We start from the raw sequence: 26,101 nt of genomic DNA, 5'->3' as shown, positions 1-26,101 counted from the left end.
ACCAAATTTGAATCACATAACAAATAAAGGAATATTAGAAAGGCATAAAAACTGCTAAACATTGAAAGACCAAGAAATGGGAGGAAGAGAAAGACTAAGACATAAAACGACTTACAGAGAAGCAGGAGATAATGGCGGTGATCACATACAAGAATGCTGTCATGAAAGGAACGGAACTCAAGATCTAATTTTTAATAATTTGTTTGTGTTCAGCGACGAAGGGACCGCCAGGCTCGTCCGGGACCGTCAGGAGGGCAAAGAATGAACCCCACACACACAAAAAATGAAGATGACAGAGAGGAATGTAGGAATAAAGGACGGGCCCAGGAAGAAGCCCAGGGCTGCTCACTGGAGGCCGAAGGTTGCACAGCAGGACGCAGAGAACCACCAAGCAGAATACTGAGAACATGCCTCCCAAGATCATTGTTTAGTTACGCTAACATCTCTGAGTCGTGCTCTAGGCCTGAAGTGGTCGACACCTACCGGTGGTGGACAACACATTTGAGCAGCGCCCAAGGTGACAAGCCCAGGCACATGGCTTCGCTACACGCAATTACACGTAGTCCACGCTAACGACTCCGGCAACCAAATTATTTATAAAGCAAAAAAAAGGGCGAATAAATGAAAAGTAAACTAGTGACAAAAGAGAGAATAGAGGAGGATGGACAGGCAAGACGAAGGCAAAAAATGGTGTGCCTTTGGGTAGCGTCCATAAGCATAAAGGGAAACACAGAAGACAATAGATGCGTCGAGAGAACGGATAGAGCGAGACGCGCTGAATAAACCCAAACGTGACCATAATAGAGAAGGAAGAAAAAAGGAAGAAAGGAAGAAAGGGAAGGAATACTGAAGAAAGTAAGGAGCAGGCAGCCCATAGTACATAGATGGAAGAAAGGGAGAAGTAGTAGACAGAGATATGATGGATGAAGAAGGGCGTGTGGGGCAGAGAGGGACGGAGGAGGAAATCTAAGAGAGATCAACCAGTAATTAAGACGTCATGTGGGACAACATAACCAAGACACCAATATGAGGGTGGGCGTCCCGCACCCCAGTACCCACCCAGCCAGCGTCCACCAACCCTTTCAACACCCTTCCCCCTGGAACATTCCCCAGCGGACTAAAGCTCCCCGTTGGTCCCAGGACCTACACTAGACGACAATCCCGTGGAGAGCCTCCTAGCGACTACTCATCTCAGGGTCCATATTGGCTAGGCCGTGTGGAGTTCAAAGATGTCATTAACGAACCCTAGGACACAGCGCATGGACGAAGGAAGCAAGACCCCCACACGCTCTCTCACATAAGGGACACCCACAGCAGGAGGAACACACACACGTATTACAGTCCTCGAGGAGCATCAACACAGACTACGATGGAAGATCAAATGCAAAGCCATTCAGTAAGATGATTATCAGGCATTGACTCCAGACCTGATATAGGTATTGACGAGTATATCCTGCTCGCGGGCAATGTATGCATCAGTAAACAAAAGTTGCAAAGGGTCCATAAGGCGTTGCAAGATTAGTCGCATACCAAATGCTGGTGCTACAAGAAGCTTGAGGCAATAACTTGGGTAGGGAAAGCTTAGGAAGCATGCGACCCCTGGAGACATGATAAGCATGGAGGCATGCGTGCATGACGCCTGGGTCAGGGAAGGCATGGAGGCGCCGCCGGGGTCACAGGGCCGCACGGTGCGACAACTTCCCAGCTGCAGAACAAATGCACGCAAGACATATGTGACTTTAAATTCAGCAGCGGAGGCTTGAGACTTCCACCAACCGGTTACGAGTCTAATGTGCTGCCATCTGCCTTGACTCCCTCTGCTGTGTTGCAGTCTACAGTACCCACTGTCATGCCATCTACCGTGCCTTTATCTGGCACGATATTATATTATATTATATATATAATCCCAAAACTCCCTCCCCGCCCCCCTCCACTACCTGCCCCACCATGTACGGAGGCCCAGGCGAGGCGCTGGGTCGCAGGGAAACACAGTCCGTGAGAGTTGCCGCAGATTACCACCAACTGAATGAGGAATCAGTTGTGTACACAGTAATGCACAACTGTTACGGCCCTCTCGGGACGCAATGGGGTCCTTACTCTGATGTTGTTAGAGGAAGTTGTATCCGACCCCAAGCCAGTAGTGGCTTTCAAGGGATGTGATCCGTGACGCAAGAAAATTAAAGGGGGGAAGGGAAAGAAAGTTAAGAACTTAAGACTATAATTGCCATTACCAAATAAATAATATATAAAAAGAGTGCACAGGGGGAGGGGTATTAACACTGTACAGGGGAAATACACAATGGTCTTCTGCTGAAGACAATGGATCCAGACTCTCGGTGCTGAGTCCTCAGTGCTCTTGATCCTCATGGTCTCTTGACGAATCCTTCGACCAAGCTGAGTCTACCCCAGACACAGGCCAGCCAAAACACAGTTCCACTGGGGGCACCGCCGTGGAGGCCGTCAACCACAAGTCCAGCCGGTCTGCTGGCAGGTTCCGGATCAGCAAGGCTGGTCAGGCCACTCCACGAACGATATAAGGGTAACGCCCTAGACAGGAGCCTCGTGTGATACCACAAATCACTCTCCTGTCCTCAATACCCCAGTGGATAATCGTCTCCAGCAGTCGGTCCCGGGTAATCCTTCTACTGCTACTCCTCTGGCAGGGTAACACCACAGTGTTCTTCCGGGGGACGATTTCACAGCTGCTGCAGCAAAGCACAAGGTATGGAGACGGCTGCCTTGGGTAGACTGACTCAACTTCCATCACAGCAGTCCCAGGTCGACTCTGTAAGCAGACACGTCATCAATAACTGGGACACACTAAGGCACCTCACTTACAGGCTCAGACACAAACGCCCACCTATCCACTCCATAGATGGCGCTGGTGTCTGAGCACCACCTCACCAGAGGTCAGCAGCGGCTGTGTTGAGCGCTGAACCAGACTGGAAACTGGCCCTCGAGGCCAGTACACGTCGTCCTCACCAGGTGTCGTCGTCCGTTTGGAGGGGGTTTCGGGAGCTGACCCACAGATGGCGCGGTCGTCACTGCTCCGGGCTCAGACGCTGGATCCGGGTTCGTAACAACAACAAATAGTCTAGTACAAAGTACGTAGTTTTCAAGGCAGATATAACGAAGCACACATGACTCGGGTATTATAGCACCTAACAACCAATGGCCACGATGCGGAGCACAGGAGCTGGAGCTCAACTATTTCCCTCTCAAATAAAAAAAAATTAGATAACACAGACAAGATATTGGGTGGTTGGTCTCTCTAGGAAGGTCGACCATTTTCTCTACCAGGGGCGACCATCCTCTCTAGGAGGCTATGAATCTTCTGGTGTCTACTGGACCCGTGTGACTAGCCACTCTTGTTTATACTATCACTGTCTTTCGTGTCTACAGAGCCGATTACGACCCGACCATAAACCGCCCGAGTGCGTGGTCACCCGAGTGCATGGTCACCCGAGTGCGTGGTCACCCGTGTGCGTGGTCACCCGTGTGCGTGGCCGCCCGTGTGCGTGGCCGCCAGCTGTGACACTGACGGCCCAGACCCCTTAAGCTCAGTTTACTGGTACACTTTATGAACACCAAGATGCTTGTGGCTTGCCTGGAATTTCCGAGGTTTTCCTGGAACATGTACAGCTTGCTTGGAGGACGTAGGCAGAAGATTTATTTGAGAGACTTAAGTCTATGTATTGCCTGGAGGACGTTGGCCTATGTTTTACCCGAATGACCTAGGCCTCTGTTATGCATGGTAAACCTCGGTTTATGTCTACAGTACACAGTCCTAAGTCTTGCATGGAGAGCCTAGGCCTAAATCTTGCCTGGAGGACATAGGCCTCTGTTATGCATGGTAAACCTCGGTTTATGTCTACAGTACACAGTCCTAAGTCTTGCATGGAGAGCCTAGGCCTAAATCTTGCCTGGAGGACATAGGCCTAAGTCTAGCCTGGAGCACCTAGGCCCATGCCTTCACCGGAGCACATGTGGGAATTTTACGTATTTTCAATTCTGATATATTAGTATGAATAGGGTTCAAGTTATACAAATTAACAAATAAACAAATCAGATAAATAATAAACAATAATAACAATGAAAATAAATAAAGCATTATCGATGCAAGTCAGTGCTGACAATTGTAAGTTTCACAACCTAGGCAATGAAAAAATTAAAAATAAATGCTCCGGCTATCAATTAAAAATATTGAAATTAGTGAACTCATTGTGTAAAGTATCTGGAAGTCTTGATTAATAGGGATATGAAGCAAAGAAAATATTATATTTATGTTCAAGTGCTAGCAAATTGGGCATTAATATTGTTACCTAGAAAAGTTAGAATTAAAGGCTCTCATCACAACATATAAACATCGAGAGTTTATATATATAAACTCTCTGGGTATATAAACACAGTTTATACTATCAATGTATAAACACATTGTATAAAAACATGTTTATATACACTGGGTATATAAACACAGTTTATATACCCAGCTTCTCGGTATATAAACTGTGAGTTTACTTTAGTCCTGAGCTATGTTCAGGATTAAAGTACACTGATGGTTGAGCTGTAAGCTATTTTGGTCGCCTTAATTACCCTTTAGATAGAGGTATTAAAGCCTTAACCCAACATTACCTTGATCTTATGAGACTAAGCCTGTATAATGCACAACAGATTTGGGCACTGAGCAATAGAATGAATATAAATTCTTTGAGTATATACAAAGGAGGATGACTAAGCAATTCCCTGGCAATGGGACTTTCTTTTGAAGAGAAAATAAAAACTGTATTTACATTCTCAAGAATGGTGTAGAGTAAGTTGGAACATAACAGTGTTGTACAAAAGTGAGAGAGCTTAACAACAGGAATATAAGCTTTCAAAACTTGTTTGCATTGAAAAAATAAGTAAATACTGATTTGGAAATGTGGTTACAGGTAACATCATAGAAGTAAATTCGATAGAAAGCTTCAAGTATCAGTTATAGAAATACCCGAGTGGAAAGGATAGATATAAATAGGAGTAGTCTCACATAGGCCTATTGGCCTCCTGCAACATCCACTATTACTTAACCCATCCTCCGAAACTGATAGAGCCTATAGGTACTGAGGATGGAATGTGAACTGTCGAGCCTATCAAACATTCACGATTGTGCTACATGAATTCTAAGGGCTTTAACAAAAAGTAAAACAGAGTTACCATAAACTTTACCTAACCAAGGCCTAAATTAGAACTGCTCTGGGGGTGGGGGAGGAAGGGATGGGGTGGGGGTGGGGAGGGGGGAAGGGACGGGGATGGGAAGGTAGGGGGTGGGCGGCAGGCAGTAAGAACAGGGCGAGGGCCAGCGCGCGGGTCGTGGCAGGCTTCCCAGACACGCCCTGGATCAGTACTGGTGGAGCGTTGAAGTCTCCCGCTCGGGTAATCTTTATCCCTTCTCTATCGGCACGCTCCTCTTTCTGTACGTCTGTCCTCCTATTCTTTATCTCCCTCTTCGTTACCACGCCCGCTTGCCCCCCTCTCTCTCTCCCCCCCTTCTCCCTCCCCCCCTCTCTCTGCCTCTCTGTCTGTCTGTCTGTCTGTCTGTCTGTCTGTCTGTCTGTCTGTCTGTCTGTCTGTCTGTCTGTCTCTCTGTCTGTCTCTGTCTGTCTCTGTCTGTCTCTCTCTCCACATACGCACTTTTTCTGTGTGTGTGTGTGTGTGTGTGTGTGTGTGTGTGTGTGTGTGTGTGTGTGTGTGTGTGTGTGTGTGTGTGTGTGTGTGTGAGATAAAAGTTTATCTCGAGAACGGGCAGACAGAGGTGCTCATATGCGAAGTTTCAAACTTGGAAAGTAGTCATAGCTTCGTGAAGTTCTGGTATGTGTTGGTGTGGTGGTGAAGGGGGCTGACAAGTAAATAATTATCAAAGGAAGGCACCAAGCCAGGAAGACCATGTAACAAGGGAAGGGGGGGGGGGGTGAGGTAATGCAACCATCACCAACATTGACAAATGTTGGTGATGGTGAGGGTTGTGGTGATGATAGTTGGGTGGTTATAGCGATGTAAGTAATTGTGGTGGTTGAGTTAGGGGTAATGGGAGGTGGCTGTGATGTTTACGTGCTAACCTTATGGGGGGTCTATGGGGGAAATAAGGTCTATGTCCCGCCTACAACCCTTGTTCTACCTAGTGCCTTTTTCTTTACTGACGTTCGAGTTCTTTGTTGTATTCAGTCTTCAAGTTGTGGATGGTGGCGGCTTCCACGATTTCTTCTTTCAATGCAGTTTACTTGTTGATCACTCGTACAGAGAGCGAGTATTTCCTTACATATCTTCAATTTATTTACCATTCCAGCTTCCACCTGTTGTGATGTAGGTGGAGGTGTTGGTGGAGGTGTTGGTGGAGGTGTTGGTGGAGGTGTTGGTGGAGGTGTTGGTGGAGGTGTTGGTGGAGGTGTTGGTGGAGGTGTTGGTGGAGGTGGAGGTGTTGGTGGAGGTGTTGGTGGAGGTGTTGGTGGTGCCCGAGGAGGGTGGTACAGTGGTCGTGTGACACCATGCGGAGAGCCAAACACCTCGGAGGTGTGGCCTAGGGGTTCACACACCGCAAACACTGATCTGGAAAACGGCGTTAACCACACTACCTCACACACTCCTCCTCTTATTAACTCCGTTAATATCTCATTGTTTCCGATCAGAAGACGTAGCTTACCGTATGATAATATGGAATATCATATTTATAATATTAGCATTATTAGTGCTAATAATAGTATTAGCCGATAAAATATGCATATGAAACATGAAAAACAATATAAAAATAATAATATAAATAATTTTTTATAATAATGATAGCAATAATTTAAATAATGAATAACAATTAAACCGAGGAGTAATTTACGAGGGAGAGAGACAGAGAGAGAGAGAGAGAGAGAAAAAAAAAGAGGATAGGAAGGTTTGAGAGAGGGAGAGGTCAGACTTTCACTTTCCCAATTCCCTTCATTGTCTTTTCCTCGCTCTTTAATTATTGATCAGCAATAACCAGTTTAAATGGAACAGGTATGTGAGGAAAGAGTAACCACAAAAGGAGAAAGAGAAGATTGAGAGATTAAGAGACAGGAAGGAAGAGGCAGAGAGGGGTGAAGATGACTGGAGAACAGCCACGCTTGGCCTCTGGGCCACGTATGCAAATGACGTCTTGCGGGTGTTTACGTTACTGAAACAGTTATAATTGTCTGAAGCGAGCTGTCGAGTAGTCTGTGGCCTACACCTCCTCCACCTCGGCCCATTCATTCTTAACCCTTATCTGGGATAGAGGAGAGAGGGAAACGATAAAATATCAGAAAATTGCTTTCAACAAAAAGCAATGTAAACAAAACGACAACTCGATTACACCTGGAGTATGTGACGGGGGTGTCAAGCGTACGATAATTGTGAAATTCGAATTAGAACGGCAACAATTCAAAATTTCAAACATGCTGTTCTTTGTGTCACTATGATGACTCAGTCGCTCATGTTAACGGTCTCGTCATATAGCCATTAACTTACTTGAATGATCTAAAACCATCACGCGTCACTATGCTAACTACCCACGCGTCTTGCGCTCTGAGAGGCCGGTAACATAAGTCGCCGGGACCCACCACCACCGTGTGTATGGGTAATGTGCTCAGCTATAAGTGAGAACAATGGTACTCGGGCTCAGCTGCCCCCACAATGTCTTCATAATACGGCCAGACAGAACAATGACCGCTACAGCCATCGTCGCTGACGCCGCTACCACATCAACGCTTTCGGACAAACACACTGTCCCAAATCCTTCATTCGACCTTGGCTTCACATCTAAATAAATTCCTTCAATTTAGACCAGACTGACCTCAAGAACGGAGAATAAATTAATAAATTCCTCCCACACTAGAGAGGAGTCGACTTTAAACACTGGGATCACCGTAGTAGGCAAACTGGTAGGTTATGTTCATTAAGTATTCATGATGGACTCGAGGAACGAGACGAGGCTGGACCAACTGACTTTTGTTCAAGGTCAAGCCTGCGGGCCGGGCGGGGAAGTTGGGGGTAGCGTAACCGGTGGGGGATAAGAGGTTGTGGACCTGTTGGCTGCCTGGGATGTACGTAGGTGGGCAGGCAGGTGGGCAGGCAGGTGGGCAGGCAGGCGGGCAGGCAGGCAGGCAGGCAGGCAGGCAGGCAGGCAGGCAGGCAGGCAGGCAGGCAGGCAGGCAGGCAGGCAGGCAGGCAGGCAGGCAAGTTGGCAGACAGCAGGGCAATGCGGTTTGTGTTAGATAGTAAAGAAGATAGACCAGCTTGATGGTAAGCGGACAGGGAGATGGACAGACAAAGCTAGCAAGCAGACATATGCAGGTGGACGCGCCTCGACTGGCTACATAAGTCTTGGACACACCAGTGTGGGACACCTCAGTGCCCCTCACCACCTTCCCTAGTCTTCACCAGCTTCTCTACTCTTCACTGTCCCGTCATCGCCGTGATATACACTGTCAACATGAAATAATAAACTACATAAAGCAAGTCAACATTTAATCATAAAAATATATGCTGGATGAATCTTGGTGAGGATGAAGCCTGGTATTAAGCGAGATCGGAAAATATAATCATTTGCCATTTCATGCAAAGGGGAAGCATGGAGATGGACCCTGATCCGCCTATAATCATCTCCGAACAAAAAACCCCAATCGCCTTGAAAAATTTGGTGAGACTAGCCCCAAGCATCTGACCTGCAACTTTAAACACATTCTCTAAAAGGGGTACCCGGCTACACCCGGGTCTCTTTGCCCACATACTACCCCTCCCCTCCCGCACTCGTCCCCTTCTTATTTCTTTTAGTTCCCCCTCATCATCCCCTTTCCCTGTCCTTCCTCACGTCTTCCATCCTCTTCCCTCCATCTCACATCCATCTGCTTTCAGGAAATTAATTATGAACTTTTAAATTAACATACTTAGGTATTATTACGATTTTTTTGTTATTAATACATTAGGTACATCTTCATTAGTGCAGCTACCTTAGACTATATGAAGGGGAGTACAGTGTCAAAAAGCTAACTATGTGATGCTAAAAAAAATCTCCATCACACAGGATGGTTAGTCATACAGATGCGTGTGATAAGTAGTCTGCACTGGCAGACTCTGGGTGCATTATGAGGATATCATGAACACAAGAGTGAAATATGGCAGCAGTGATACTAAAAGTCCCCATCTCGCAGGATGGTTAGTCATACAGGGCCATATGTTCAGCAGCCTGCACTGGCAAATTTTGGGTACACTGAAGGATCGAAAACTGTAAAATAATTCGATGGGAAACACAACCAATATTTCAGTACTTGACTAAGAAAATCGTATAGGAGGGGGGGGGGGGGTCTTTCTAAATACCGAAATTTCTTAAAACATTTCATTTGGGCTGACCCCAACTGGGCTGTCACACTCCCCTGTCGAAAATATTGGAAAGTTGAGTTAGTCCAGTCCCAAGCATCTGGCTTCCAACCACGGACAGACATTCTATTTTAGAGATATATATATATATAATAATCATTGTGGACGGAGCAAGGAGTAGGTAACGGATGCTTGAGTGCTCTGGTTATTAAGTGTGTGAGAGACGAGGTGTCTCACGCACGCAGTCTTTTCCTCCACAGGTGTTTCCCATATCTTATGGGGTGTTTCCCATATGTGTTTCCCACAGGTGTCTTACAGTTACTTTTTGCGAACAGTAATTTTTTGCGTTTGTGTTCATTCATTAACTAAGCAAATTACTTTACAGTCAGGTTATATTCAGTTCATACTTGTCCCTTCATTCAACCTTTGTCGTGTGTTTTGCCAGTATGTGTGTTAACTAAAATTATTAACTAAGATTTTGTGTGCGTTAAATGGTACATTTTAAGGCTATTTACCTTTTACTGTACCAGTTTTGCATAAACATGAAAACATATAATCTAATTCTAATTATCCCTTACTCTCTCACTCCTTAAGACCTCCCCTTAACCCTTACTCTCGCACCCCGTAAGTCGCCCCCTTAGCCCCCCTAACATCCACCCCGTGAAGGTCCTCCCCCTAAATACCCCCCCCCTTAACTCTGGCTCACTGAGCCCACCACGCGCCATTTTCTCTTTTTTCTTTCTAAACACAAAGAGGGGCATTGAACCCCCTTTCCCGTACGTGTCTTGATCCATTTTCTGGCACGTGTTTGATCCCCCCCCCCTTTCCCACACTGGTGCGTCTCGAACCCTTATCCACGTGTCTTGTCTCTACCTTACACATGTCCTCATCACCTTTGTACACCTCAATTACAAATACTAAACTTTGAATTGTCTGGCTGGAGAATTCCTAGAAAACTATGAGGTCTTCTAGATGATGTGATGGTTGGTGTGGTGGTCTAGTGGTGGTTGGTGTGGCTAGTGGTGATTGGTGTGGCTAGTGGTGATTGGTGTGGCTAGTGGTGGTAGGTATGGTGGCCCAGTGGTGGTCCAGTGGTGGTTGGTATGGTGGGTGGTGTGGTGGTCCAGTAGTGGGTGGTGTAGTAAGTGGTACTGGTGAAGTATCATGATGGCCCAACCATCCCCCCCACAACATAAGGATAGGAGCGTAAAATGTGTAATTTAGTCTCCTTATCATGGGATCGACAGCCGGCCCACGGGGGCCACGTCGTGCAAGAATATCACTAATTAGGATCCGTCTAATGACCTGCAGCAGGACCCTGCGTGAGCAATTAACATTCTCGCGTCTCGAGGGGGACCTCTGCGCTCACACTAGACTAAGTCTAATAGAAAACATGTCGACAAAAATGAAGCAGCGTCATAGAGTGGAAGAAAATGACAGGGAACAGGAGTGTGTGGTACTTGAGATCCAAAACGGGTCAGTCCTTGAACCTTTCTATATACGTAAAGGGCTATCCTGAAGAGTTTAGATTTCATATGACAATGTTTGCAGATAATGTGAAACTGATAAGAAAGGTAGTAAAGTAAATACCGTCAAACACCACTGGAGAACCTAACAAGCTTCAAGTCAGAGAAATGGCTAATGAGGTTTAATCTCAAAAAGTGTAATCAAACTTGGGAGTGGGGGGCAGGCCAGAAGAACAGTGCATATTAGAGGAAGGCTACAACAGGAACCAGAAGAGAAGGACCCGAGAGTGGACATAATGCAAGGGACAAACTTCAGAGCCACATGTATAGAGAGCAACATTAACACCGAATAATGACGATATCATTATAACCTGAACCACATAGGAAGCTCCAGCGCGGACTTCTCACTCAGTGAACCCTTTAAGACGGATGAAACTGAAAATCAGTAAGAGACCAAGGAACTAATACATCAGAATCGGACTGAATAAGAGAATCAAATAGAGAATGCAATAACAGCCATAACTAAAGACCTGCCTAAATTACTACTCAAGGAGAGAATTAACTTCGCATTAAAGACATAGTATGGATTTAGGGCAGGCAATTCCCCATGATCACGTGGGAAAGGATGGGTAAACTGCATATTCTACAATTATAGGAAAGCCTTCGAAACAGTTTCCAAGCACATGAAACACAGGCTGGGAGAGCGGGCAGGGGAAGCAATAGACTACAGTGGTTGAGTATCTAACAGGATACTGTGGCACACAAACGGAGGAGTTCCAATAGAGAGATGTAACAAGTGAGACTAAGCTGAGGTCAGAAACCCTTTCCGCCCACCACCATCGTCGCTACGACCATTGTCACTGCCACCATGTCCACCATCACCATTGTCTCCACTAAAATCACCACTACCACAACGCCTACACCACAATCGATACCACCACCACCACTACATCATCATCATACTCGTTAACATTCAACTACAACATCATTAAAACAGCAACAATATTTACACTTTCAAAGCTCACAAGACTCCAAAAGTTCCAAGACAACGTACTACTTTAAAAAGAAGTCACGAGCTTGTTTTTGTTCATTAAAGGAAAGAGCTCGTGTATGTTGTGTGTGTGTGTGTGTGTGTGTATGTTGTGTGTGTGTGTGTGTGTGTGTGTGTGTGTGTGTGTGTGTGTGTGTGTGTGTGAGAGAGAGAGAGAGAGAGGGGGAGAGAGAGGGGGGGGAGAGAGAGAGGGGAGGAGAGAGAGGGGGGGAGAGAGAGAGGGGGAGAGAGAGAGAGAGAGGGGGGGGAGAGAGAGAGGGGGGGGGAGAGAGAGGGAGAGAGGGAGACAGTACGAATACAAGAAGGAGAAGGAGAAGCAGCAGGAGCTACTGGAGATAAAATATTCAACCCTGGTCGAGGATAAAAGGCCAGAGAGTAGCCGCGCTTGCTCTGAGGACGATGCTTCCTGGCCGGCACACTGAGCGACGCACCACACATGCTGTCACTGGGTATCGCGATGTTGCTCCAATTTTTGGCTAAAGATTCTTAGCTCACACAGTCCGTTACATCTACATGAAAGTTTTCTCACACAGTTCGTCACATTTACCTGCTAGTTTTCTCACACATTTCGTCATATTTACATGAGAGTTTTCTCATTCATCCTGCGGTTATTTACATTCCATATGGATTTTGATTAACTATTGCTTACGTGATCAAGTTTCCAGTGTGATTTGTTACATTTTGTAACTTAGAAGTTATTCATTTGATAGCTCCTTCCATCGTAAGGTTACTTGGTTATCTTGAGGTTATCTTGAGATGATTTCGGGGCTTTAGTGTCCCCGCGGCCCGGTCCTCGACCAGGCCTCCACCCCCAGGAAGGCTACTTGGTGGCTCATAACCCAATTATCTTTGCAAAGTGAGGATGCCACCTGTTTTGTCCTTTGTTGTGTTGTGAGGAGTCTTGCAATAAGTGAGAGGAACTGTGCAATAAGTGAGAGGAACTGTGCAATAAGTGAGAGGAACTGTGCAATATATGCAAGGAGCGCTGCAACATGTGTCGCAGACCTCTGTAGCATGTGCAAGGAACCAACCATACAGCATGTGCAAGGAACCAACCATACAGCATGTGCAAGGAACCAACCATACAGCATGTGCAAGGAACCAACCATACAGCATGTGCAAGGAACCAACCATACAGCATGTGCAAGGAACCAACCATACAGCATGTGCAAGGAACCAACCATACAGCATGTGCAAGGAACCAACCATACAGCATGTGCAAGGAACCAACCATACAGCATGTGCAAGGAACCAACCATACAGCATGTGCAAGGAACCAACCATACAGCATGTGCAAGGAACCAACCATACAGCATGTGCAAGGAACCAACCATACAGCATGTGCAAGGAACCAACCATACAGCATGTGCAAGGAACCAACCATACAGCATGTGCAAGGAACCAACCATACAGCATGTGCAAGGAACCAACCATACAGCATGTGCAAGGAACCAACCATACAGCATGTGCAAGGAACCAACCATACAGCATGTGCAAGGAACCAACCATACAGCATGTGCAAGGAACCAACCATACAGCATGTGCAAGGAACCAACCATACAGCATGTGCAAGGAACCAACCATACAGCATGTGCAAGGAACCAACCATACAGCATGTGCAAGGAACCAACCATACAGCATGTGCAAGGAACCAACCATACAGCATGTGCAAGGAACCAACCATACAGCATGTGTGACATGTAATAAAATATATTTCTTAAGACAAATTTACATAAGGAAAAATGCGTATTTTGTTTTCACCGATTTTGTAGAGCCGGAGGAAGAAGGCAAGAAACCTACCCTAATCTCTCCTAGGCCCTTTTATAGTACATTATAGTATCTCTTACCTTAAGGCTAATGCATTAGGCATAGGTTAGGTTCCTGTAATTTTATTTAAGGCTCATTAGAAGATCAATATTACAAAACTTGGACTTGTTGAGTGCCACAGTCTTGCATACATACGACCTCCACTGTCGCTATATGGGTTCTTCAATTAACAGAAAGAGAAAGAGTGTTAGACTTTTCGAAGGCCCCATACGCCAACTTCTGACCTTCCCCAGGATGCGACTCACAATGGTTGCCTAACTCCCGGGTGTCTATTGGCTGCTGGGTGAACAGAGGCATGAGGAGAATTAAAGCTGCAGGACACATGTGTGTGTTGGTGACCATGGGTCGACGCTCTCTTGGTCTCCGACATATGCTCTCGGTGCTCCCACTCGGGCTATGCTCATGGGACAAGAAGTGTTTAGATGATGCTAAAAATGCTCTCCCCACAAGTTACCCGCCGACCGTATGCTCAAGGAGGTTACGGAGGAAATGCTCCGTCATCCATTCCCGCCCCCCCCCCCCGCTTCCTCCAGCCTGCCCTCAGGTGCCGGAAACTGCCTGCCATCCTCTGTCTCCACCTAACCTGCCTTCTACTCTAAACTGACTCGAGAATTATCACCACTTACCCCACCTCTCCCTCTCCATCCCTTCTTCCCTCTGTCCTGACACACTCGGTACTTGTAGGGAAGAGGGGACGAGGGGGGCCTATGCTCCCACGCCACCCAAAACAACACCCACGCCACCCAAAACAACACCCACGCCACCCCCCACAACACCCACGCCACCCCCCACAACACCCACGCCACCCCCACAACACACCCACGCCACCCCCACGCCACCCCACAACACCCACGCCACCCCCACGCCACCCCCACGCCACCCCACAACACCCACGCCACCCCCACAACACACCCACGCCACCCCCACAACATTCACGCCACCCCACAACACCCACGCCACCCCCACAACACACCCACGCCACCCCCACAACACACCCTACGCCACCCCCACAACACCCACACCAACACCTACCTCATTAAACAGTACCCGCTACAGCTACTCCCAAAACACCCCACAACACCGCTCCACACAGTGTTTGCTCGATAACTGGGCCAACATTATGAAGGTTACACTCCTGGTTATAAGGGCCGGTTGTAGCTCCCAGTCACAGGTGGCATTCCTGTGGCTCATCCCTGTCTGTCTGACTCAGAGTCGCTTCCTGAAAGGTACTCCTCGTGTGTGTGTGTGTGTGTGTGTGTGTGTGTGTGTGTGTGTGTGTGTGTGTGTGTGTGTGTGTGTGTGTGTGTGTGTGTGTGTGTGTGTGTGTGGGGTGGGGGGTGGGTTGTTTGGGTGGGGGGAGGGGGGCTTGCGTGATACAGCAGAGTCGACGGTCAAGGAAAGGGGGGAGGGGGGCCGGAGGAACGCCGAGGGGGGAGGGGGGGGGGAGGCAAGCACTACCAAGCACATCATCAAGTACCTAAAAGTACCACCATTGCCTCGTCCACTACCACCTCCCCCCCCCCCTCATCACCACTACCATCGCTATCTCCCACCATCACCACACGTATGGCATGAAGATAGTGGTGATAGTGATTGCTGTATCAGAGGTCATTAAAAACTAACTTCCAGCACAACGCTCACCACCATCACACTACTCCAGGTGTGTGCTACTCCAGTGTACATGGAGTGGAGTATACACACTGGAGTGTGTATGGAGTGTGCTACTCCACCATCACACACACACACAGCTGGTACTACTCCACCGTCTTCAGAGGCGCGTCACCCTCCGTAAGCCTCCACATCCCTCTCTGTTCACACACGGCGTGACATCAGCTCTTCCTATCTAGCACTCACGTGTAATACCTGTTATTTGCTGCATTATCAACCACTCAGGAGAGTGCAAGATGGTTCCCGTGAGAAAATCACTCAGTCCAGCCTCCAGAGTTAAGATCATTCGTATAGCCTCCTGAGTTTAACAATTGGAAGATTCACTCAAGTCTTCGAGTGCTGGCAGTGTCAGGTGTCCAAGAAGATCCTCAATGTTTACAAGGAACAACGCTGGTACGGGCGACAGGTTAGTAATCTGAGCGGTGAGTGGGTGGGTGGTGGGCGGATAGTGGGTGGGTGATGGGCGGATAGTGGGTGGGTGGTGGGCGGATGGTGGGCGGGTGGTGGGCTGGTGCTGGGTGGTGGGCGGGTGCTGGGTGATGGGCGGGTGATGGGGGCGGGTGATGGGCGGGTGGTGGGCGGGTGGTAGACGGGTGCTGATATTAATAAAGTCCTCGATTGGGCATCGGAAAATAAAATACTGTTTAACAATGATAAATTCCAAATTTCTAGATATGGGAACAATGAAAAAATAAACGAAATACAAGATACAATACACAATCAGATCTGCTCACAGTAGGGAAAATCATATAAAGGATGTGGGATAAATTATGTCAGATGGCTTAACATTTACTGAACATAATACAACAAATATATCGTCAGTCAGAAAAAGAATAAGTATTAAAAGCAAATTTGCACAGTAAAATATCATCTAACTGGAGCGAACGATATGGTAAGAAATGCAGAATGGAACCAGTGAAGAGAAGAGGTGCCATAGGCACAATACAGAAGGCTGCATGCACATCAGAGGTCTACGGCTGTTCAATATCCCAGCAAGTATAACAAACATTGCCGGAGCACAAGTAGAATTTTTAAATAAAAAAGATTTACAGTTTCCTGACAGTACAGGACCAACGGGGTTGTAGTGGATAGGTGAGTTTGCGGGCCGCTCCAAGCAACAGTCTGTGGCATCTAGCAATTATTAGTCAAACCTGGCTCCTGGCTGCGCTTAGGGAGTAGAAGAACTTACAGGATCCATTCCAGGTAAAATCCAGGCAAGTTGTTGGGTAGAGGGCGGGTGTTATACACTGCCACATCCAGAAGGGGGATGGGGAGGGGGGGGAAAAGAAAAAAAAGAGAGAGAGAGAGAGAGAGAGAGAGAGAGAGAGAGAGAGAGAGAGAGAGAGAGAGAGAGAGAGAGAGAGAGAGAGAGAGAGAGAGAGAGAGAGAGAGAGAGAGAGAGAGAGAGAGAGAGAGAGAGAGAGAGAGAGAGAGAGAGAGAGAGAGAGAGAGAGAGAGAGAGAGAGAGAGAGAGAGAGAGAGAGAGAGAGAGAGAGAGAGAGAGAGAGAGAGAGAGAGAGAGAGAGAGAGAGAGAGAGAGAGAGAGAGAGAGAGAGAGAGAGAGAGAGAGAGAGAGAGAGAGAGAGGAGAGAGAGAGAGAGAGAGAGAGAGAGAGAGAGAGAGAGAGAGAGAGAGAGAGAGAGAGAGAGAGAGAGAGAGAGAGAGAGAGAGAGAGAGAGAGAGAGAGAGAGAGAGAGAGGAGAGAGAGAGAGAGAGAGAGAGAGAGAGAGAGAGAGAGAGAGAGAGAGAGAGAGAGAGAGAGAGAGAGAGAGAGAGAGAGAGAGAGAGAGAGAGAGAGAGAGAGAGAGAGAGAGAGAGAGAGAGAGAGGAGATATGACAGGTTGAGGTAACCTGGCGTGGTTGTACAACCGTACTCACCTGGTCCCGCTAGACTACTTGCTGCTTAAACCCGTTCCTCCCCTCCCTCGCTAGCTCCACTTCACGTACTCTTCTCTCCTTCCCTCTCTCTCCATTCTATCATCCCTCACACACTCTCCATCCCTCTCCCTCCCATTGTCCTCCCAGTCTCCTGGGAGAGACCAGGGAGAGAGCGGGAGGAAGAACCGACACAGACGATCTTGCTAAAGCCATTTCCAGAGGGCACTGTACCCTCCCATGGTCAGCACAGCAGCCTCCCATCTACCCATGCTCAGACCACCACCCTCCAATGCTCAACATATCATCCTCCCATGCTCAGCACACCGCCCTCCCACGTTCAGCCTCTAATCAGTCCCATGCTACATCCATATATTCAGCGTCAGTCACTGGAGGATGCTGTTGTCTGGAAGTTGTCAAAGGCTTTCAAAGGAGCTGGAAGGTGCGATGCTGAGACTTGGCGCGAGCGAGAGATGCTGCGCTCCAGTTCCAGGTGTTTTTTCCAGGAATAGCGTCCGTTGGCTAGCAGTTTTGCGTGTCACTGTTAAGTGTTGAGTTTGTGTTGTGTGCGCGTGTGTGTGTGTGTGTTGTCTTGACCTACCTGAGACAGAGACCTCCATGGTGGCTAGGATGGGCACGTTGGTGTTGAGAGAAGGAGAGAGAAGGATCTCTCCGGAGTCCTTGTTGATGTCCACCAAGCCAGCCTTGTTCCCACTGATGATCCGGTACGTCAGCTGAAACACACGAGGAACGATGTTTAGTGCCTTCGTCTCTATGCACTCAAACCACACACTCACACCTCCCTCTCAGACTACATACACTCACAGACGCACGCACGCACACACACAAACACCCACACACATACCACAATACACTTACCACACAACAACAACACACACTAATCACAACACACCTTCATATAACCAACAACACATTCAACCACATCAATACAATTTCCATAAAACCGGTTAATACAGCTGTATAAGGCCTCCGTCCTATCTGTCAGTCACACGTCACCACTAATCACCTCGACGCTTGTAACATTCAGTTATTAGTAAATACACATGGCCGCATAAGGGGACATAATCAGCGTTGCCACACATGGCACATAATCAACATAGCAAAACATGGGGCATACTCAACATGGCCACACATGGGGACGTAATCAACATGGCATCACACGGCTCATCATCAGGGCCACACATGGGTCAAGGCTGGTTACACACGGGACATAAACAACATGGCCACACATGGAACCTTAGCAACATAGCCACACACATGGAATCTTAGCAACATGGCCACTCACATGGAATCTTAGCAACATGGCCACTCACATGGAACCTTAGCAACATAGCCACACACATGGAACCTTAGCAACATAGCCACTCACATGGAACCTTAGCAACATAGCCACTCACATGGAACCTTAGCAACATAGCCACACACATGGAACCTTAGCAACATGGCCACACACATGGAACCTTAGCAACATGGCTACACATGACACATTATCATGGCCACACACGAGACCTTAAAAACCAGTTGCAGTTAATATCCATCAGTTTGACAGTTGATGATCCATCAGACGCAGTGTGGCGGGGAATGTTGCCAGGTGTGTGGCGTGTGTTTGCTTATTGATTGTAAGCAAAATGGAACCGAGCCTCAAAGCATGACTGATCCTCCAGTCAAAGACCAGTTAATGTATTTCCACACAGTCAATGACTGCTTCAGCAAAATAATTATGTCAGTATTAGTCAAGACCAGCGGTAACATTCTCCACTCAACTGTACAACCACCACTGAACTGTACAGTCACCAATCAACTTACTCGTATTAGATATATGTCATTATTTAAGATTGGGGAGGGGGGAAGCTGGCCTGCTATTGGCGGGGGAGTTGTCGAGATCTTGGCGGTGATTGGTAGCTTCATGTCAGTCTTCCCCTCCCTACATCACATCAGGAATCACATGCTTCACCTCTTCCCTCTTCTCCCCGCCCTTTCCCCTCTTCGTAGTCTCTCTCCCCTCTTCTCCCCCCTTTTTGTCAGTTCTTCTCTCCTCGTGTCTCTGTCTTTCTCCTCTTTTACCTGCGTCTTCCCTCTCCTTCTGGTCCCTCCACTGCCGTACTCTGCTTCCGTATTCCCCTCACACTCTCTCCCCTCTACGCTCTCAGCCTCACTCTTCCCAGTCTCAGTCTCCCCCTCACCATCTCATTAGTCTTACCCATTGTTCTTCACCTCTCTCTTTATCCAGTGGTATTAGTAGTGGTTGGTTGTAGTGTTATGTTAAAGGTTATAATGGGTGTGGATATTGTGATTACATATGTGATGGTGAGTGTTATTGTTGTTGTTATTGGTGGTGGTGGTGGTGGCGCCTCCGGTGCGGTACTCCATCCACCACTAGCGTGGTCTGCATCGCTAACTACCCTACAGCCTCGTTGAAACAATCAATACGGGTACTCTTCCCCCCGCACGTCCTCCTCTCCACCTGTGTGAGCGAGTGATAGCAAGGGGCGGGAAGAAAGGCCTGACCATCTACGAACCCAGTACCGCTGGTAATAACATATACATGCAAGCACTCCTGATCTCACATTCCAGTTCCTGCATCAGACTTGCCAACCAACAGAATTGAGCTCTAGAAACAGAATCATAACACATTTAAACATCCTTTACTATGCAGCCTAACTAAACAAGCGTCACTCTTATGACAACCTAAATCAAACGTACTAGCCTGGGGGGTGCTAGAGTGAGTGCCAGGTGGTGCTTGAGTGCCTGGGGGGTGCTTGAGCTACCTCATCCCTTTGTGTATTTATACATCAATAAATTTATTTCAGTTTAAACGTCGGATCTGAGCAACAACGAAGGCCGGATGTTTTCAAAGTCCTACTTTGGTAACACCTTGATGTTCAGACCTTTCCATGGGGAGTAGGGGAATGAGCACCCTCTACTGGGGGAATGAACACCCACCCCCTCTCATTTGGGGGAATGAGCACCCCTTACTGAGGGAATGAACACCCACATCCCTCATTGGGGGAATGAGCACCCCTCACTAGGGGAAAGGAGCACCCCTCACAGGGAAAAAAAAGCATCCCTCACTGGGGGGAATGAACCCAAAGGCGACAGTGCCTGGCAATCAGGAACAGTCCAGTCTAGGGAGGGGATCTCTGTGTGTGAACCAGATGTATGTGTGTGTGTGTGTGTGTGTGTGTGTGTGTGTGTGTGTGTGTGTGTGTGTGTGTGTGTGTGTGTGTGTGTGTGTGTGTGTGTGTGTACTCGCCTATTTGTGCTTGCAGGATCTTGCTGTAGCTCTTGGGCCCCGCTTTTTTTAGTCCCTAGTTATTTAATGTAATGACTCCTGACCTATTTCCCAATCTTACCTGCTTTTAAAGTTATGAATTGAGTTTGCCCCAACAACCTGTTCCTTTAGATCACTCACTGTGCGTGCGTGCGTGCGCGCGCACGAGGCCATTCCAAGGCGACTCACTAAAGGCTTCTGTATCAGGCACAGTGGGAGGTCTCTTTCCCCACACCTGACAACCCTTCCCCGCCACACACACCTGGGGAGCTTAAGTGAGTGCCTGGGGGTGCTTGAGTGAGTGCCTGGGGTGCTTAAGTGAGTGCCAGGTGGTGCTTGAGTGAGTGCCTGGGGTGCTTGAGTGAGTGCCAGGTGGTGCTTGAGTGCCTGGGGGGTGCTAGAGTGAGTGCCAGGTGGTGCTTGAGTGCCTGGGGGGTGCTTGAGTGCCAGGTGGTGCTTGAGTGAGTGCCTGGACAAGCGAGCGCTGAGTGGACCAGCAGGTCACCGGGAGGACGGTGCAAGCACGCAGCATGTCCCGTACTGGCACAAGTGCCAAAGCAGCTACTGTAGCCTCTCATAAGGAGTGCCAACCAACCACAAACCTTCAGTGATGGATCAATACAGCCGCTGATCAATAACCAGGCGCCAAGCTGGCCGCGGTACAGCTTAAGTACTCTCCTGCCACCAATCATCTCTAGCCACACACACCCAACCCCTTCTTCTACCACGTCTTATTTCTTACATTATATATGAGACGTGTTGGCAAAAACTAAAGCACCGTAATATTGACGGTATCTGTGCAAGGACACAAGGTCTGCGGGGCGCTCCAAACAACAGTCTGTTGGGTCAAGTTTTCACAAGTCAAATCTGATCCTCAGGTCTGGCTTATAGGGAGTAGACCTGCCAGAATTCATTCCAGATATGATAGGTTCGGTGGGTTGCTTGGGTTCGCACGTTTCTTGCCAGGCAAAACGATTGCATTTTTTACGTAGCGGCCAATAGAGAGAGCGAAGTAACTCACCACTAGTCTACCCCCCCCCCCCCCCGCCTAACCTCCATCACCATAATATGGTGCTCAACATACTCAGTTTTATCTGGACTAGAGACACTGACTGAGCACCGCACTCAGCCACCCTTAACCAAGACAGTAAGTCACAATAACGTGACTTACTAATGGTTCGGGGCGGCCCAAAGCGTCGTCAGTTCTTTCTTGTATTTTTATGTGTGAGTGTTTTGGCTGCCTCGCTGTCTCCTCCACCACCAGCGGCAGCAACACAGCCCCAACATCACCATCTTATATCCACTCATACGTTCACCTTCCAGCTGTATTCGCTGAAAACTACAGCAAAATTCACGAAAAACAAAAATGAGAAAGTATTCACGACTTTCTAGAATTGACCACTACCACCATCTGCCCCTCGACCGATGGTGGTAGTGGTCAGCTGTGGTGACAGTGACCAGCTGTTAACTTCATGAACTTAACAGTATTGCCGTAAAACTAACAAATTCTAATATCAACAAAAAAGGACAAATATTGTGCTGATAACTAGGACAAAAGAACCCCAGAAAGATGTTGAACTGTGTACACTTCGGACGAGCTCTTCGAACAGGAGGACCAGACGTTCCCTGACTTCACCACTTTCAGTCTCCTCCTCCTCCTCATCTCCCTCTTTCTCCTCCTACAACCCCCTCCCTCCTACCTCTACCTCCTCCTACAATCCCTACCTCCTCCTACAATCCCTCCCTCCTCCTACAATCCCCTCCCTCCTCCCTCCACCTCTTCCTCCAGGCGGGCCTCCTCGGTCCAGGACGCATCTGTCCTTCCTGTATGGCACATTTCCAGCGCCTCACTCAGCTGGAAATTCGCACTGAAACTCATCCAGCTGCTCCTTTAATTTTAGTTTTACCTACGCTTGGCTTAAGTTTCGAGACAGACATGAAAAGCAATTCAAGAGCACTTATTGAGCTCCTCAGGAACTCTTAGTGAGCCCTCCAAGAGCACTTGGACCTAAAACTGCCTTAATAACTGATAATGAAATGTTCTTATTTTCAGAAAAAATATTACGGTTGGTGCCGTACACCTGGGAACTCAGCGGGTGGCGTTCGTGTAAACCAATCAAGGGGGGAGTTGACTTATGACGGATACACCAAGTGTCACCCTACACCCATACTATTTATGTTTCCCTGTACTGTGTGCCTGTTCATCCTCCCAGTACAATCGACTAAAACACCCCACCCACACTCCCAGGGGCTCCATCCACACCCACACTCCCAGGGGCTCCATCCACACCCACACTCCCAGGGTACTCCATCCACACCCACACTCCCAGGGGCTCCATCCACACCCACACTCCCAGGGTACTCCATCCACACCCACACTCCCAGGGGCTTCATCTACACCCACACACACCCTATACACACTTCCACTGTCCTCTCCAGAGGGAGGCGTGTGAGCAGGCCTGGAGGGGCCGCGACGAGAGGATCAGGTGTCCTAAGATCGCCACCGCAACACTCCCTGAATGGCGGAGAGTGGATTGGTGGAGACTCATAGTTTGAAGTCGTGGCCACAGTGTATCATTGATGAGGTGTGGCCACAGTTTATCATGGAGGTGTGGCCACAGTTTATCATGGAGGTGTGGCCACAGTTTATCATGGAATGGGGATGTGACCCTTCTGTATCATAGCGAGGGAGGGACGTGGCCAGAGTGTGTCTTATGGAAGGGACGTGGAAAAGGTGTGTACTCAGAGGGGTGGCTATGATGAATAGTCTGGTGTAGTCAAGTTTATATGTGAGAGAATGATCCAATGTTGTAATAGCATGATAGTACGCCTATGAGAGGAGGTTGTTAAGGCTGAGAGGCTCACTCGCCACACACACACACAAGGCCAGTGTCCCTAACTTATATACCATGCAAGGTGATGGAGAAGATAGTGAGAAAAAACCTAGTAACACATCTGGAGAGAAGGGACTTCGTGACAAATCGCCAACATGGGTTCAGGAAGGGTAAATCTTGCCTTACTGGCCTAATAGAATTCTACGACCAGGTGACAAAGATTAAGCAAGAAAGAGAAGGATGGGGCGGATTGCATTTTCTTGAACTGTCTGAAAGTCGTTGACTCAGTACCCCATAAGAGGCTGGTACATAATCTGGAGAAACAGGCAGGAATAACTGGTAAGGGGCTCCAGTGGATAAGGGAGTACCTAAGCAATAGGAAGCAGAGAGTTACAGTGAGAGGTGAAACCTCAGATTGGTGTGAAGTCACCAGTGGTGTCCCACAGGGCTCTGTACTCGGACCTATCCTGTTTCTGATATACGTAAATGATCTCCCAGAGGGTATAGACTCATTCCTCTCAATGTTTGCTGACGACACCAAAATTATGAGAAGGATTAAGACAGAAGGACTGTTTGAGGCTTCAAGAAGACCTGGACAAACTGAAGGAATGGTTGTTAAACTAACAACCATTTGAAACCAAACAAATGGTTGTTAGAGTTTAACCCAAGCAAATGTAATGTTATGAAGATAGGTGTAGGAAGCAGGAAGCCAGATACAAGGTATCATTTGGGAGATGAAATTCTTCAAGAATCAGAGAGAAAGAGAAAGACTTTGGGGTTATCACGCCAGACCTGTCCCCTGAAGCCCATATCAAGAGGATAACATCAGCGCAATATGCCAGGTTGGTCAACATAAGAACGGCCTTTAGAAACTTGTGTAAGGAATCATTCAGAACTTTGTATACCACATATGTCAGACCAATCCTGGAGTATGCAGCTCCAACATGGAGTCAATATCTAGTCATGGATAAGACTAAACTGGAAAAGGTTAAAAGGTTTGCCACAAAACTAGTATCCGAACTGAGAGGTCTTCGCTGGAAGACAGAAGAATTAGAGGGAACATGATCACCACATATAAGATTCTCAAAGGAATTGATAGGGAAGATAAAGACAGGCTATTTAACATAAGGGGCACACGCACTAGGGGACCACAGGCGGAAATTGAGTGCCCAAATGAGCCATAGAGACGTTAGAAAGAATTTTTTCAGTGTCAGAGTAGTAGAACAAATGGAATGCATTAGGAAGTGATGTGGTGGAGGCTGACTCCATACACAGTTTGGTAGTGTAGATATGATGGAGCCCAGTAGGCTCAGGAACCTGTACATCAGTTGATTGACAGTTGAGAGGCGGGACCAAAGAACCAGAGCTCAACCCCCGCAAGCACAACTAGGTGAGTACAACTAGGTAAGTACACAGAAATCCACGCAAACAGCTTTCCCTACCTGTCAGCGTCTAGCCAATCACCAATCAATTGTAAAAGAAATAAATGCCTATAAAATACAACAAATCTCTTTCACAGTGGAGCCCTTCTCTGACACTGGTTAAAACCCTCTCACTCACAGCAGAACCCCCCCCTATCACCCACGGATAAATCCCTCTCTACCGTGGTCTATCCCACTCCCCCTCTCCCACGGTGAGTTACTTCTCTCTTATCCCCCCCTCTCCCTGCCGTTCTCTGACCCTCTCCCTCCACCCCCCCCTGGGAGCATCGTGCCATATCTTACCATCGGCCGGCCACAGCGCCAGATATGTGGCATCTGGCACTCTCCTGTCATCTCTACACCACACCTATATCTTCGCCGCTATCTGCGTGCCAGTGGTACTTTTGTGTGTGTGTGTACTCACCTAGTTGAGTACACACACACACAAAAGTACCACACACACACAAAAGGTGTGTGTGTGTGTGTGTGTGTGTGTGTGTGTGTGTGTGTGTGTGTGTGTGTGTGTGTGTGTGTGTGTGTGTGTGTGTGTGTGTGTGTGTGCGTGCGTGACACCAGCACCTCTACACCGTTGTTGTCACTACACCAGGGCCACACCATGAGAACCACTACACCAGGGCCACAACATGAGAACCACTACACCAGGGCCACACCATGAGAACCACTACACCAGGGCCACACCATGAGAACCACTACACCAGGGCCACACCATGAGAACCACTACACCAGGGCCACAACATGAGAACCACTACACCAGGGCCACACCATGAGAACCACTACACCAGGGCCACACCATGAGAACCACTACACCAGGGCCACACCATGAGAACCACTACACCAGGGCCACACCATGAGAACCACTACACCAGGGCCACACCATGAGAACCACTACACCAGGGCCACACCATGAGAACCACTACACCAGGGCCACACCATGAGAACCACTACACCAGGGCCACACCATGAGAACCACTACACCAGGGCCACACCATGAGAACCACTACACCAGGGCCACACCATGAGAACCACTACACCAGGGCCACACCATGAGAACCACTACACCAGGGCCACAACATGAGAACCACTACACCAGGGCCACACCATGAGAACCACTACACCAGGGCCACACCATGAGAACCACTACACCAGGGCCACACCATGAGAACCACTACACCAGGGCCACACCATGGGAACCACTACACCAGGGCCACACCATGAGAACCACTACACCAGGGCCACACCATGAGAACCACTACACCAGGGCCACACCATGAGAACCACTACACCAGGGC

At 48.1% G+C, this 26,101-nt stretch overlaps 1 protein-coding gene across 4 annotated transcripts in view; it reads right to left on the bottom strand.

Annotated features, from left to right (window-relative positions):
* Nucleotides 1-26,101, bottom strand: part of stan (Protocadherin-like wing polarity protein stan) — a 190,478-nt gene that overhangs the window by 155,905 nt on the left and 8,472 nt on the right. For all 4 annotated transcript variants that reach the window (XM_069305988.1, XM_069305987.1, XM_069305990.1 and 1 more), the window contains exon 2: nucleotides 17,846-17,978. In XM_069305988.1, the coding sequence (XP_069162089.1) occupies nucleotides 17,846-17,978 (133 nt within the window). The remainder of the gene's footprint in view (nucleotides 1-17,845; nucleotides 17,979-26,101) is intronic.

This window comes from Procambarus clarkii, chromosome 56 (assembly GCF_040958095.1).
Source record: "Procambarus clarkii isolate CNS0578487 chromosome 56, FALCON_Pclarkii_2.0, whole genome shotgun sequence".
NCBI classification, from domain to species: Eukaryota; Metazoa; Arthropoda; class Malacostraca; order Decapoda; family Cambaridae; genus Procambarus; species Procambarus clarkii.
The sequence above is the reverse complement of the archived record's forward strand: the minus strand, read 5'-3'. Positions and strand labels throughout refer to the sequence as shown.